The 15,685-nt window shown below is 40.1% G+C and overlaps 1 protein-coding gene across 4 annotated transcripts in view; it reads left to right on the forward strand.

Moving 5' to 3' along the window:
* The window catches only part of KYNU (kynureninase), a 59,947-nt gene extending 54,775 nt beyond the window's left edge, over positions 1–5,172 (forward strand). For all 4 annotated transcript variants that reach the window (XM_056350334.1, XM_056350337.1, XM_056350336.1 and 1 more), the window contains 2 exons: positions 3,100–3,330; positions 4,847–5,172. In XM_056350334.1, the coding sequence (XP_056206309.1) occupies positions 3,100–3,330; positions 4,847–4,999 (384 nt within the window). In that variant the 3' untranslated portion in view covers positions 5,000–5,172. The remainder of the gene's footprint in view (positions 1–3,099; positions 3,331–4,846) is intronic.
* Positions 5,173–15,685: the final 10,513 nt, after the last annotated feature.

Below are 15,685 nucleotides of genomic sequence, written 5' to 3' on the forward strand. Positions count from 1 at the left end.
GGACCTGGTATACTTGAGGTTTGCACCTCCCAGCCTGACGGCTGCCACCATGTTTGTCCTGGCTTTTAACCCCTTCCTTCATCTGAACAGCAGCTTTTCCCATCGAGGCAGTCGGAGCTTGCCCCAGTGCAAGATCTTCCGACAGAGGAATCTCTTAACTCAGAAAAGTTGCATCCAATGATGCTTCTACATGTATTTCCCTGAGCAAAACAGATGTAGCTCCTTTATGAAAGAAAATGAATGTGGCCACTGGGTGTCCTGGAGTCAACGTTGAACCAGTGCCTCAGGGAATCTACCCTCCACTGTAGTCCTTTGTGATTGCAAACAGAAAATACAGAAGCTGTCTGTGAATGCTTCCTAAAAGGGGAATTCATGAGTGTGGTATAGCTCCAGACTGGTTTTTCTTTCACCTCTTCGTTAGTGGCCAGACCAGAGCCCCACCTCAGACCTATCTCTATACGAACCGCTGAGAGCACGGCTGTGGAAAGGGCAGTCCTGTCATACAGACCTAATCCCTCCTGTTGCAGGAAGGTGTGCCCTATGTGCTGAAATGAAAGCCCCATGGACCTCCTCGGAGACCACAGTTCAGCCCCGTCTGGAAGCCTGTGGCTGTTCTCCACACACCTTCTATTGCACCGTGTTTCATAATGAAACGTAACAACATTTCTCTTATGGGTGATGGTTCACCCCTGAAATGCAGGACTCTAGGTCTTCATAGCCAAAAAGGCTGGTTTTACATAATTTCCTTACTACGTATTACTATATTAAAATTTTTCCTAAGCTGCTTTTCAAGCCAGCCTTGGTTAACAAGGTTTTGCAATCAGTATAGATGGGAGAAATTTATTTCTGCTAGCACTCCATTACTGCTAGTGTAATGGCAACGCTGATGCTGGAACAAAGAGCAATGTCCATGCACTGTATAGTCCCTCTTCTTTATTTACTGAAAAAACAGTATCTTAGGCAGCCAAAGTCAGAAAATTGCCGGTTGCGCTCTCTTCATCTTGCATGCGATGCTGAAGGACTGCAAAGGGCACAGCAATGCTTCTTGTTCTGCCTGACAATTTATTTTGTTAGCCCTTAAACATCCAATATATTTTTTTAAACTTTATGTGACCTTCGAGATAAGCTGAAAGCTATTCTGCTATGACCCAGATTGTCAGTGCTCCAGTTTGTGTGGGTTGATGTCATTTAGCCCACTGCAGGGAGCCTCAAACAATGAGGGCTGAGCAGTTTCCATCGCCTCCCCTTTCCGTGCCTGCATTACCTTTTGGCACAGCCAGGATTTCCCAGTGCTAATTGCTCTAATACAGTGGGAAACAAAATAGTTTTCATGTCTGGCAAGAGATGGCTAGTGAAATTGCATGCCACCTTCACTGGGACACATTAAGCAGAAGGCAGTGTTTCCAATGGAAACAATGAAAACTGCAAGTGTTAATGGATGTTATTCCTCAATAATGCTTAAAGTGACTGTTATGGAAGTAGCTGCTCCCTTTTATGGAAAAAAGGGGAATGCTCTACAGCCACATTTAAAAGATCTTTTTCAAAAAATTTCACCCAGGAGGCCAAATATTCCTTCCACAGAACTCGAGCAAACAGATTTTTGCATGCAGCCTAAGGAGATCCATCCCTCATAGTGCTGCAAAGCCTGGAGGAGTTGGAGGCGAGGCTCCATTTTACCTCCAGCGATGTGCTGAATGCTCTGCCTGCCTGCGCTGTCAGGGAAGCACCTCCAGATTTTTGTTGACCTGTGCAAGTACTGGCTGCTGACGGCTCTGGTCCCCATCACATTCACTGCCGTGACCGCACCGTCTTCATGCAAAGTCTGTCTTACAACAGCTGTATTTTGTTTAACAGAAATCACATGCAGGGGCTTTTGCCTCTGTGCAGCATCCTAGGGTTGTGCTAACATCATGGAGTGATGTTTGGGATATTCTACAGAGGAGTGATTAGCAGGTGCAGCTGGAAACCAGGCTTTGTGGTACTCTGAGTAGGATTTCTCCATTAATACTTTGTACACTCTTCCAGGTTACGATATAAGTAATCTTGAAAGTGTTACTCCATGTGCGGAGCAGTGATTTCTTGGGAGTAAAGGTCATGGGTTTTCATACAGGACCTCCGCCTTGCCTCTGATTGCGCAGCTGCCATCAGTGGAGGAATAATTGCCCAGGAGCAGCGATATGGCATTTATGTGACAGAATGTGATCTGAAGTGACAGTCGGGTACTTGCGTCTCTGTATCTTGTCATTTTTTCCCTCAAGCCACTTGTGTGGGAAAGAAGAAAAGGGAGGGTTTGAGGAAGGCAGGGGTAAATTGTTTCCGGGGTCACGTATTCCATTATTCCCGGTAACAGAGCCTTTCCAGAGCACAGGCAGAAGCTGTCTCTCCTTCTCCTTCTCCCAGACTCTTCTGCCCCATTACTTGTTCTTGTTTATCTGGCAAAGTAGCACTGCCATTTTCGAACAATCCCTTCTGTGTGTCTCGTGATGTTTTGAGTTGCCACATCTCAGCAGTCCTTGTAGCTGTGTTAGAGCACAGAGCTATGAAACCAGAACCAAGTGAATAGTTTTTTCTTCATGCAGACTAGCAGAGACAGGGCCTGTACAGGACTTAAACCGGTAAAGTCAATATGTCAGTATAAATTTTGTGTTTTCAAAGACAAGCATTTGCAGACCAGTCATGAGGTTTCAGTCTTGGCCCTTGGATTTTTTTACTTGAGGTACATACAAGGAAAAACTTGGAAGTGATTTAGAGTTTCATGCAGCCCTGTTGCAGGTATAGAGAATTTATGGATCCTCTTCAGATATGCAAATGAATGCTCTTAGTGAACTCTTTTTGTGTGCAAGTTAATTTATGCGGATATGGATGTGCGTAAAACTTGTTAACAGGAGACAGAAATGTCTTTCAATATCTAAAGTAATAACATTATACTGTGTTTTCAAAAGCCTAATCCTGCCGTGTTTATGTATAATGTCTATCTGACACTACCACTTAATTCAGTGGTAATGTATAGAGAAATCTGCTACCCTTTTGGTTGTCTTCACTTCCTTTTTATTTTCTATAGCAACACATTATCATTCTAATGATTTTAAATCACTATAGGTTTTTGGTGAAACTACAATGAAAGCATTGAGAAGGAAATCTGTTCTACTCACGGGTTACTTGGAATACCTGATCAGACATTACTACAGTGAGGATAAGACAAATCCAGAGAAACCCTTCATAAAAATAGTCACACCATCGCAGATTGAGGAAAGAGGATGCCAGCTCACTCTATCTTTTTCCCTTCCAATCAAATCTGTGTTTCAAGAGCTGGAGAAGAGAGGAGTAGCTGTGAGTAAATCAAACTTCATCTTAAGCACCGTTTTGTGAATATCATAACAAAGTAATAATTTTGCTTTTATTCAAATATCATCTCTTATAATGCTAAAAAAACACTGGGGATTATGAAAATTGCTTACATGGCAGCCTTAATCTTTACTTGTGCAAATAATCAAATAAGAAAAGTTGTTTTATAAGATATTAGTGTGTCTGTATGTTGTCCTTTCTCTGTTGATTTATTTCCAGTAGTTCTGTGAGTAGCACCCAGGAGTCACTACTAAAGTTAGAACTGCTTTAGGGGGGCGTTATAGTGGGAGGCGTTACAGATCTGAAGCTGGTGGTCTGAATGGGAAAGACAGGAAAAAATAAACCCCCTCAAAACACAAAATCCCTGGAAAAATAGGAGATGTCAGAGTTGTCCAGTGCAGTGTCCTGCCTGCACAGGCTTCCCCTGTTCAGTGTGCTCTTCCCGGTCCCCTGTGTGGGTCCAGGCATGAAGCCAGAGCACAGAGAGGAGGTGGGAGCCACGCAGGGTGCTGGTGCTCAGCAGCACCCAGGCAGTGCCCACCAGCCTCACCCACAGCTTGCACACCTACAGACCGGCCATGACAAAGAGCCCTGAGCCTCCGCCAGGCCTTTTCCTGATCTGCAAATGGCCAAACCCTTGCTCTTTGTGAGGCATTGAGGTGGAGGAAATAAAAAGCTGTCATTTCCTTAGAGATGTGTTTTAGCACTCAGAAAAAGCGTCCAGTAAATGGCAGTGCCATGTAATGGCACGGTTACCGGTGAGCACTGCTCAGAAAGGATAAAAGCTGAATTTAAGACTATACATTCGGTGATTTAGAGGTGCTGGGAGGTGAGGCTGATAGTGTAATCCCATAGAAATGATATATGGCTTTTATTTCTGCTGGTGACTTATGTCCCCAAAGGGCAACTCTTCTAGGCTAAATATGCTGCTGTTTTGGTGCTGCCAGGGAATTCCAGGAACTGCTGCTTTTAAGAGGGCACGGGGCCTTACGCTGTTGGCTTGTCTTTGCAATGCAATAACGTGCTTCAAAAACTATGAGAGATTATTCTGTTCAGCAAAATGTTTAAATTAAGGGGGGGCAGGGGTGGAGAGAAAAAATTCTGCAAGCCCTGTGACATGACTTGTACCTGTGGTACAAGAGCATGTTTCTGTTTCGTGGTGGCTTCTTTGGCACCCATGTGCCTTGTCAACTATGGACTGCTATAGGCACTAAGGTAAATTAAGGGGTTACACAGCTGGTTTGGAGTCCCTCAGTGGCACTGCTAGAGTTCTGCCCATTCTGAGCCTTGCACCCTATTTTAGGCAACACACTACTCTTCTTGCTATGTTCTTCACAATGATGCTCCTCACAATGGTTTCTTGGGGGCCCCAAAGTTTTTACAGGTGTCTCCTCAGTCCAGTCGTTCTTCCTTGATGACAAGGATGGCATTTAAAAATACAGTTGGACAGATAAATATGAAGTGACCTGAATTTACTAATCATTCCCTTTCTCTTTTGCAGTGTGACATACGAGAACCAAATGCTCTTCGTGTTGCCCCAGTTCCTCTCTACAATTCTTTCCATGATGTGCACAGATTTATTGAAATCCTGGGATCTGCAATTACATCTTCAAAACAAACAGCAAATAATACTGTGCTATCTGGTTCTTATTGATGGCTCAGCTCTATCTTTTAATCTATTTCTGACTAAGATGCATTTATCCCACTGAGTGATTCTTTGCTTCAAGTAGACTGAGCTATATCCCATGCAATTTGCAAAAAAATGACTGTGCTTGAATAGTTATTTACAACAGGCATAGTTTTATTAAAGCTCATATTTCCACTCTGCTTTGACTTTGACTTCATGAATTAGTATGCTTTGTATATTTTAATGGGGCTTTTCTTAAACATTGTATGTAGTTTTATTACATTAGCTTTGAGAAGCATGGAAGAATTGCTATCAACTAGAACAGGAATGAAAAAAATCCCTTCTTTATTATAAAAATGATGCATAATAAAAAGTGGAAAATAGACAAATCACCAACTGTTAAAAGATACAGTCCAATTTACATTTTTAATTTAGCAATTCTATTTAAAGTACATGGGGTACTTGAAAAGTAAAAGTTGAACAATTAGTTGTTTCAAAACTGTTAACTGCTGCATACTGAATTTTTCAAAGGGCCCAACATTTTGAAATTCTAGCTTAATTAATGATTTAATTGAAGAATGAATTTATGTTGCAGATACCTTCTTTGGCGTGATACAGTTGGCTAAAACAAAACATTTTATCTGTCTAGGTAGTCATCTTGGAGATGATATGCTTGAGAAAGTTAAGAACAGTTTTAAATTCGTGTAAGCCAGTGTGAAGGGGTGTAGGAGCAGTTTCTGCAGTTTTTAAAAGTCTTATTTGGTATTAGGCAAAATGAACTCTGAACTGTTTAAGCAGCAGCAAAATACCTCATTGTTAACTTACAGCGCGGTGCAAATTTTTGCAGGGATTTGTACTAGGCAGCTAAAAGCAATGAAGAAAAACTGCTTACATTTAGGTAACACTTCACCTAGTATTGTTTGAAGCCAGAAATAACATCTTGGCATAATTGGCAACTAAGCTCCTAAGTCTGTAGCTATTCCGCACATGCCCTTTTTCAAGGATCAACTAAAGCTTTCTTTCTGATGATCCTTAAAATGTCTGGTTTGTGGTATGAAACACGTAGAAAGTTACTTCTGATACTACTTCTTCTGATTCTACCTCAAGGGTGAGGAAGGATTTGGGGGAAGAAGTGCGGACTACTCTATTTTGCTCAAGGACAGTTTTGCTGGTTGAGTTTTCACACTCGTTGGGCACCTCCTGCTTCACCCAGAGCTTTCAGAGCCTCTACCCATGCTCCAAAATTCCCCAAAGATGGGTAGTTTTAATATCCTTGCTGCAATAATACCTATTTCATTTGCTTTAATGTGTAAGAGGAAGATGAAAGAACTGCAAATGAAGCATTTGTTGGTATTTTTAGTGCTTGTGAAGGGTAAGAACAGCTTCTTAAACTGGAATATTGTTAAAAAAATAGAACAGGACTCTTAATCACTTGGAAAGCTCTGGCTCGCTCAAGAGGTTTTGAGTACACTGACGTCATTTGCTCTTTAATACAGCTGAGACCGTATTACTGTATTGCAGACCAGGTATCTGTACTCCAGGACCTCCAGTTTTATTTTTATCCTTGCATCTGCAGCACAGCTACTTTCATCTGTCAAGTGACACGGTCGTCAAAAAGGACCATTTCCCAGAAAGTGACTGTAGATGAAAAAAAGCCCTGAATATAAAACTGTGACTGTCCACAGTGTTGAAAAGGGTTTTAATTCACTGCCAGTGCCTTTGAAGCGCTTGTGCTGCTCGTACAGCTCTGGCTAACGGTCACTTATGTCTTCCCTATAAAGTTAGGCAAGCTTAATATAAATCCAGATATGACACTAGGTCATAGTGTAAAATACTTTATTTTGATATCAGCTGAACCTTGACTGTGTGACAAACCCAGGAAAAGTAAGAACCTTAAAATCTCTTCCTAAATAGCACCTAGACGTCAGGTTTGGATTGGCTATTTTGGAAGTTACAGGGAAATAAATGGTGAATTTTAGTTTGGCATCTGCGTTAAATTCACAAATTCTGAAAACAATTTCTTGTGTCTCTGAGTGAAGAAAGTAAATCAATTTGGTAAAGTACTTACTGAATCTATACAGTCCAGGTTTTGAAAGATAACAAGTTATTAATACATGTTTAGTAGTGTTTTGTCTTTTAGTAACAATTCAGGCTACAGGTTCAAATATTGACCTTATAAATAAGCATTTGCGTTCCATTTGATGATTTGATTAAATTCAGTGTGTCAAAACTCACTTATTTCAACTTTTCTAAATTACTCTTCTTTACCTTTTTTATCTATGAGCTGTGAAGATAAAGATGAAAGCTCTTGTGCTTTTATAGATATATATATAAATACAGAAAATTATTTCCAAAAAGTGAGGGAAGGCTATATTGCATTATACTGAAACAAAATTGCAGCATAAGTACCAGTTTCGTATGATCTTTCCCTACTTGTATTAAAAGTTTTGCAAAATGAATACTGAAAGTTAACATTAGGTGTCAGTATTTTACATATTATTTAGCAAGAGAATATCAAATGAAAGGGCTTCTGTGAAAAAAAAAAAAAAAAAGGAATATTACAGTCTGCTTTTTCAAATGCTCTAAGTTATCACTGTTAGAGTAATATCAGGAATAATTATGTGTGAAATAATTAATTGTATATACCCCAAATGCTTCTTGCTAGTTACATCTCTGATTTAAAATTCAGTATTAAGTACTACTGCTTTCTAATTGTGATAACATTTAGTTCTTGGATTGTCTGAAGAAATTACATTTTTCAGATTAAACGACAAGACATGAGTGTCTGTAGATGACAGAAAATTGATACCCAGGTAGAGTGATAAAATGCCTATGCAATGAAAGAAGATAGATGTGAATATGTAGATCCCTGGTTGTGTGTGATCTTTCTCGGCACAACACAATTTAATACCGTACAGATTCCCAACTCACTGCAACAGTTGAAAACATGAGCAAAAATGACTATAGGATCCATTTGTGCATTTTTTGCCCTGTTTTGCCATGGGATGACTAAAGAGAACGTAAAGTCCTCTTTCATAAGCAGAAGAGGATGTTTTGTTTTCCAAAAGAACAGTATACTGTGAGTGAAGGAAGAGGTATGATATACATTTGTTTTCTTATCTGAGCTTGTTGCATGCTTGAGGATGGGAAGGGCGTGACCCATCTGAAAAGCTGAAGATACAGAACATTGGGAGCCCTTGGTCTGACTGCTGGAGAGCCCACCTTCTTTCCATTTCATCAGCAGAGTATTATATACGGGTAGATCGAGGAAGAAAGGATGGAAGATAATAAAATAATTAACTTTTTAACCTATGTTACATTATGTTACGACCCTGTTCCCAAATACAACTGGGTACAGGTGGGAATTCCCCATGAAATTCTAGCCCCAGGGGTAGGGATGAGCCTTGGTTGCATTCACAAAGGTGAAAATAAGCATCTAGGGCTACATCCGTGGAAAAGCCTTACAGGATGCATAAGCATCAAAACAGTGACAGCAATATAATGAAGACGTGGCTGAGGCAGGTATGTTATTTCATATACTCACTTGTAAAACCTCCTTGTTCCAGATGTAATTAACATGTTGTGATGGAGCATGTTTCAGAGGGAGCTGACCTGCTCAGAGACCCTTGAAAATCTCAGCAGGAGCCTCTGGGCACCAAAACTGATGAAAACCTGTTTCTGAAAAGCTAGTCACTCTCAATGACCAATTGAGAGAGTAAGCTTAAACTTTTACCAATATTTGTGAAATACATTTAGAAAGCTTATTTAGAAATGAGTAAGTTATAGATCAGTAATTCATACTTCTTATATTCCAAGTTTTTATTACCTAAACTTACTCTTCTAAGCATCATTTTATGTTTCTAGTTAAATATAAGTGAGAATTGATTGGGGTATTTCCCAATGGAATTCTATCTTTATTTCATCATAATTGCTTCATATTTGAATAATGACAGATGAACTACTTCATTCAATTGCAGTTTTAAGTCTTTGAAGTCACAATAGCAGCAAAGGATTTAAATCCTGAAGCCATTATTATGGCAGAGAAGACATCAGGGAAAAGGAAAACTTATGGTAGTGTAATTTTCTAGACAGAAAAATACTTCTGCAGTTGCACTTTTTTTCTTTCTGTATTTTTCTTACTTTTTTTTTTTCTTTTTTTTTTTTCCTGGACATTTTGTTAACGTTAAAAGGCTCCACTAAACTTCAACGAAATGAAGTAAATGCAACTTCTAGCAAAACAAATGGCTTCCATCATCCCTGGAAGAAGACATTGCAAACACTGAATGAGAGTCCACGCTGTAAGTAAACTTGCGTAGTTACTTTCCTTTGGAGCTAGCTACAAACCATTTACAATTCTAGGCAGCTGCAATACTGTATTTCACCAATAAAGAGTTCATTAGATCTTTTTTCTTTCTGACATTTACATCTAGTCCTGAGTACATGTTAATACTCCAAGGTATGAATTTCAAAGTTCCCTTTATCTTTGTGTACAGTTTTAAGCAATTAATCAAATGATAAAAAATAGCTTTAAAAATAAGAAATGGATTGTGAATTTAAAGTATATGTTCAAAAAGTTGCGACATTATAATTTGTGGGGGACGGGGCCTCTTATCAACTGAGCTAAGTGCAGAAGTTTTTTTTTTTTTTTAAACTTACATTTTATTGAAGGATTTTGAATAGATCATCAAGTTGTTAAAACATGACCAAGTTGCATATCCAGGATAGTTCCTTTTCCTAGGAGGCTACATCAAAGTGGGCGAGACATAGAAATATCATTATTTAATACGTTCAAAATGACTCCCATGTGGGGCAAGATTTACACAAGCTTCTGAAATAAGCGTGGGGGCCAGCAGCACTGAAAATCCTTCACTTGAAATAAAAGCAAATGGCATTTATCACCACAGTAGCAGGTATAAATATGAAGGTATATGAAAACTTTTCCAATTCTTTTTGTAACAAAGCATGTTCTGAATGAAAAAAAGCATCTGAGCATTAGAGATATCACTGCAGCTTGAAAGGAATTGTGCCTTCTGGGATGCCACCCGCCCGACGGAGCACAGATTGTGTAGATACCCATATAGATTGTAGAATGGCTCAGGGTCTCACCTCTTGCAACACAAGGCATGTTCCCCGCTACTGGAGGAACTGTCTTTAGTGTGATAGGTGTTGCCATATGTTTGTGGTAATAGAGTATGGATCGAGCCTCGTGGGTCTGACTTGCAGCTTTGCTACTTTGCAAATTTTCCTGGTGCCACAGTTTACTGTCCAGGAGAAATCGTGCTGTGGGGTGGCTGTTGCAAGGGTAATTGGGAGCTGATGTCTGCAAAGCTCATGTTGATACTTGAACACAAGGTATTAAGAACTGGGAACTATTAAAATGTCATTAATGAATCGCAGCAGAAACATGCCTGTAATGTCAAGCATACTGACACTGTGTTTCTTTTTAATGAGTGTTTTATTGTAATTTCCACCTGGGAGGTGGAAGGAAATGTTCAGAAATATTCATCCTTCAGGTAGGACATAGAAGCAGATTTAAGGTCTTAGCAGAAAGTTTAAGCAAAGTGCTCAGATGCTCTTGTTTGCAATACCTAATTAAACCATCACGCTCAAGAGGCAACAGATTGTGTCAATTTTTACCTCCTTAGTCAGAACAAAACCTTACAACTGGGTAACCTGTGCATATATGGACATTTCTTTTTAAGGATGCTTCTAGACTTTCCTCTACTGCTGTTACCTACAGGGAAAAATAGGGTGATGGTCTCCTTAAAGAAATTGAGTGAAAGTCCAGATTCATCTGCTTCTGAATTCTCTTAATTGCCTCTGAAAGGTTGTTTTCCCTGATTCCACAGCTGCGTTTCAGTAGCACTGAGACTGTAAAAATGGTTTTGTTGTGACAGCTATAAAATTTAGAATCAGTGAGTGCAAAGCTCTTTGGTTATGTGTAGAGAAAGAGAAAGGAAACCTTTTGCTTAAGAAAGGAAAGGTCTGTATCAGCTGGTGCGTCAGGTACGATTGCAGCAACGGCAGCAGTGTCCTTCCAGCCTCTGCCCACAGCAGGTGCTGCTCACATTAAACTGTATAACTTTAAAAGCACAGCTCTGATTAAACTTTACTATTCTTTTGTTTTGTCTTTCTGTAGGGTCCAAATGTCCCCACAAGCTTTACTGCGTTTCTTCACTTAAAGAGTTTGAGTTTTGAAAGCTAGAGCGTTAAATATAATGGTTAATAACATACATTTCTTTACAAGAGGCAATCTTCAGCGCAACAGCCTGGGAAAGGTTTCACCCACTAGAGTGGGGGATTGAAGAGTTGACCCTTCATGATCCAGGACCAAAGATGTGGTTTGGTCTTCTGAGGAGCCCAGTCAAAGCAAATACTAAGAAAACACTCCTAGCCCATCCTGACTGGGTAAAACCCAGCAGTAAGTAAAGCAATGATAGTTATATTAGTGGGAAGGTGTGTGATGGAGCCATCAACCTTACTAAGAGCTCACTGGTAGGAGCATGACCCTGGGGGCGGGGGGGGTACATATTACACCTTTGTCAGTCTACATCCATAGTTTTTGCGTTTTTCTAAATAGATGCTAACCAACAGCTGCAAGTGTGTAGAATGTGTACAGCTGTGGTGAGAGAGGAAGGGCAGGTAACACAGAGCATCAGGGTAGATGTGTGCTGCCAAGTGCACCAGAACCATTGAGCCCAGCAGGAATCGGCCAGAAGTTTAGAGACACTTTTCACAGCCAAATTTAGGGTAACTGCTCAGCGTGGGGCTTGTGGAAAGCCCTGCTGAAGCCTAGGTCCATCCGCTGGCAGTGCAGCCTGCCTTCCTCCCCACCTCATGGCACAACTCCATTTTTTCGATCCACCATCCTGCTGTGTCCAGTGTTTCAGCTTCACCCAAGTTGTGGTGAAGCGCATTTTGAGACCTCACACACTCGGTTTCTAAAGTCTAATGTCTGGTTATGCTTCCTGCCATCCTAGATCTCATCCTGCTTAATAGACAGTTGTGCAAAAATGGCTTATGAAGATAATGGCATACATCATGTATAGTGGCATGCTAAAAAATAGTGGACCTTAACTCCAAAATTGTTGTGAAAATCCCATTTGTTTTAGAGCCATAGAATCATTCATGTTGGAAAAGACCTTTAAGGTCATCAAATCCAACTGTAAACCTAACGCTGCCAAGTCCACCACTATCCCATGTCCCTAATCATTGTTTACACCTTCTGGTTGGAACATAGTTCAGTGGCAGATTAATTTAATGAATTTATAAACCTGTTTATAGCATCTAAGCTTTATCTGTTGGTGGAAGAACTTGAGTGAGATAAGATGAACTCCTGGACTAAAGCAGGAGTGACAAGTACACTGAATTTTGGAAGGAAATTTCTCTCATCTTGTCGGATTTAATTAATAAATCAAAGACTAATGCTTTGTAACAGATATGAAGGAAGGATAATGCTATGGGTCAATTTTTGGAACATCCTAAACTCTGTGGAAGTCGGGACATAACATATGACTGCTTTATTTTCATTAGTATTCTTATCTTATTCAAACTTTCTTGCCCTAACTGGATATTAAAACTGAAGTGATAAAATACCATAAAAAATATGAATCACCAAAATTACATGCTAAAGTCTGCTTTCCTGACATTTTTGAGAATGAATATTGAAATGCTTACAAAAAGAAGATCTTGAAGTTCCTCCATCAGTAATCAGACCCAGACTTTACTTGGAAAAAGTTCTTTATATTTAGTTATGAAAAGCATGCTCTTAATTATAATGATGTTCATTAAAACAAATGCCTTGAAAGACTACTATTTTCAATTCAAAGGCTCTTCAAAAAACATGTGAAAAAACCCCATAATCTATAATAAATCTATCCTGGAAAGATATTAGACAGAAAATCATACCAATTGGATATATATGTTATATATGTGCATCTGTATGTGTGTATATGTGTGCTGCTCTTCAGAGAATCAAGGGGTTTGGTTTGTCGTCTTTTTTTTTTTTTTCCACATTTATAGAAAGTGTAAGAAGTGGTTTAATTTGATGAAATCAAACATTCAATGAAAACAAAGGCGTTAGCTCTGAAATAAGACATCAGTTTTACAGGGCTATAGATCCTTTGAACTTGGATGACATTGTCTCTGAGGACAAGATGTTTGATGAATTTTAGACTTTAAAGCCTTTAGTAGGAAAAATTAGTCCAGAATCTGTTCTTGTAGAATGGAAAAAAAATTAAAATAAATCATTCACTCTTCAAAAGATCAGGAAAGAAATTATGTCATTTTCTATTTCCCTTAAGTACCTTTCCTTCAGACGCTTATGTTGGAAGAGTCTCAACAGCCATGAATTTAGGGGCTTATTATGCTCCCAGTGACCTGGGCATTTATGTCCTTTCTGCATAGAATATTGAGGAAAAAATTCTACAGAACCTTAGTATATAAGGATAAAGGGCTCTGTGGGTAAGATGGTCTTACAAAACATCATTAATTTTAGTCTATTAATTTAATATAATCCACATAATGATTTGTGTAAAATTACCCCTGTTATCTGCCAAATCTGTTAGGAACAGCTGCTTTGCATTCCATATATCATAATGACATACACTGTGGAGTTACAATGTTTAAATTTTTTTTCATTAAGGTCCTATTTTAGATTTGCAAGCTTATGCATGAGAGGAGAGGGGCTGGTGCTTCCATCACACTGTTGCTGTTAAAAGTTATCAAAAAGAACTTTTGGCTCTGCGAAGAAATGAGTAATGAGTGCAAGTTGGTTTTGCAGACCCTGTTCCAAGGGAAGAAGAAACCAGGATTAACAAGTCTCATGGAGAATGTTTTTCCCAACAGGCCTAATGCTAACACTTTTTTGCTCAGGAGAACTAGAAGGGTCACGATAACTGAAGCTTGAGATAAAAGTGAATTGATAACACGGGTGGGGAAGCGGACTGAAGGGACTGTCTTTAAATGAACCTTTATAAACACACAGAGGCTGCAGCAGAGATGTTCTGCTGACACTCCTGTCCAGGTGCATGGCCAAGGAGTGGCGGATGCTACCTACATCTTAAACTCCCTCTCTCACTCTTCCCTAAATCCAAAATACTCCTAAAACCTTAAAAATATTCCCTAACCCTAAATACCACTTCCTTTTGAACTGCTAATGACACACTTTGCCCTACTGCAGAGCTTGTCTGGACTAACAGAAACGATCTGGACAAATACTTTTTGACACTTCAGAGGTATAGGAAGAAATTAGCACTGTAATACTTTTGCTAAACATCCCCTCCTACATCATGCAAGAGCAAAGATGTAAAATGTGACACTAGACACCTGCTGTTGTAGCGTAAAGGTAATTCTTCTCAGATAACCTACATAGGTAGCTGCAGCACCAGAACTGCGCACCTGCTTTAGCAGTGTCCCTGTGAAGTTTGGCAGATATAGAGTAACAAGGGGCTCAAAAAAGCAAGATTACGAGCAAGAACCAGAGGAAAGAGGAGGACAGAGTGGTCTTGAGAAACAAGGGAAAAGGAAGTATGTGACATCAGAGGCCACAGACTATAGAGATTAGAAGGAACTGAAAAACTGGAACAACTTCAAAAGCAATAGAATGAGGGCCATGAATTTTCTAATTTTGCCTGCTTGAGGTAAGCCGAAATTACATGTGTTTGGGCAGATGTGTTGGAGTGGTCTGAGTAAAGACCTCATTTTTTGTAGGTGGCTGCTGGAAAGAAGTCTTCCAAGAAGTGAAACAGTCAGTGTATCTAACACTTAGCCTGGTGATGGTTAGTTGCACTGGTGATGCGTTTCTTTTCTTCTTTTTTTTTTCCCCCCTCCCCCAAATCTGCATACCCCCATTCACCAGTAACATTTCCTGACATCTCCCAGATCACATGATAACGTACAATAGCAGTTGCCTGTCAGGAGGAGGGAGCTGGGGAAAAGGGCCATGGAGTACAGCCATGCACAAAAATTAGGAGTATCCTTGTATAACATGGGCAAATAAAATCATAGGAAGCAATTGGAAATGACATACTGAATTATTTAATTCTGCTAACTGCTTCAGATCCCTCTGTACTCAGCCCTGGTGAGGCTGCACTTCAAATGCTATGTTCAGGTTTGGGCCCCTCACTACAAGAAGGACGTAGAGGTGCTGGAGCGTGTCCAGAGAAGGTCAACAAAGCTGGGGAAGGGACTGGAGCACAAGTCTTATGAGGAGAAGCTGAGGGAACTGGGGGTGTTTAGCCTGGAGAAAAGGAGACTCAGGGGGTACTTATCACTCTCTGCAGCTGCCTGCAAGGAGGTTGTAGCAAGGTGGGGGTCAGTCTCTTCTCCCAGGCAGCAAGCAACAGAACAAGAGGAAACAGCCTCAGGTTCCACCAGGTGAGATTTAGATTAGATATTAGGAAAAATTTCTTCACCAAAAGGGTTGTCCAGCATTGGAACAGGCTGCCCAGGGATGTGGTTGAGTCCCCATCCCTGCAGATATTCAAAATACATGTAAATGTGGTGCTTAGGGACACAGTTTAGTAGTGGAGTTGGCAGCACTAGGCTAACAGTTGGACTCGATGACCCTAAAGGTCTTTTCCAACCTAAATGACTCTGATTCCAAGTCTTTGATAAACTGATCTATTTTTTGTTTCCCAGTCTGTTTCAGGCAGCATTGTCTCCCCTGAAATCTTCTGGACACAGGAGAGGACAACCACCTGTCTGCAGAGG

The sequence above is a fragment of the Falco biarmicus genome, chromosome 8 (genome assembly GCF_023638135.1).
Source record: "Falco biarmicus isolate bFalBia1 chromosome 8, bFalBia1.pri, whole genome shotgun sequence".
Classification (NCBI taxonomy): Eukaryota; Metazoa; Chordata; class Aves; order Falconiformes; family Falconidae; genus Falco; species Falco biarmicus.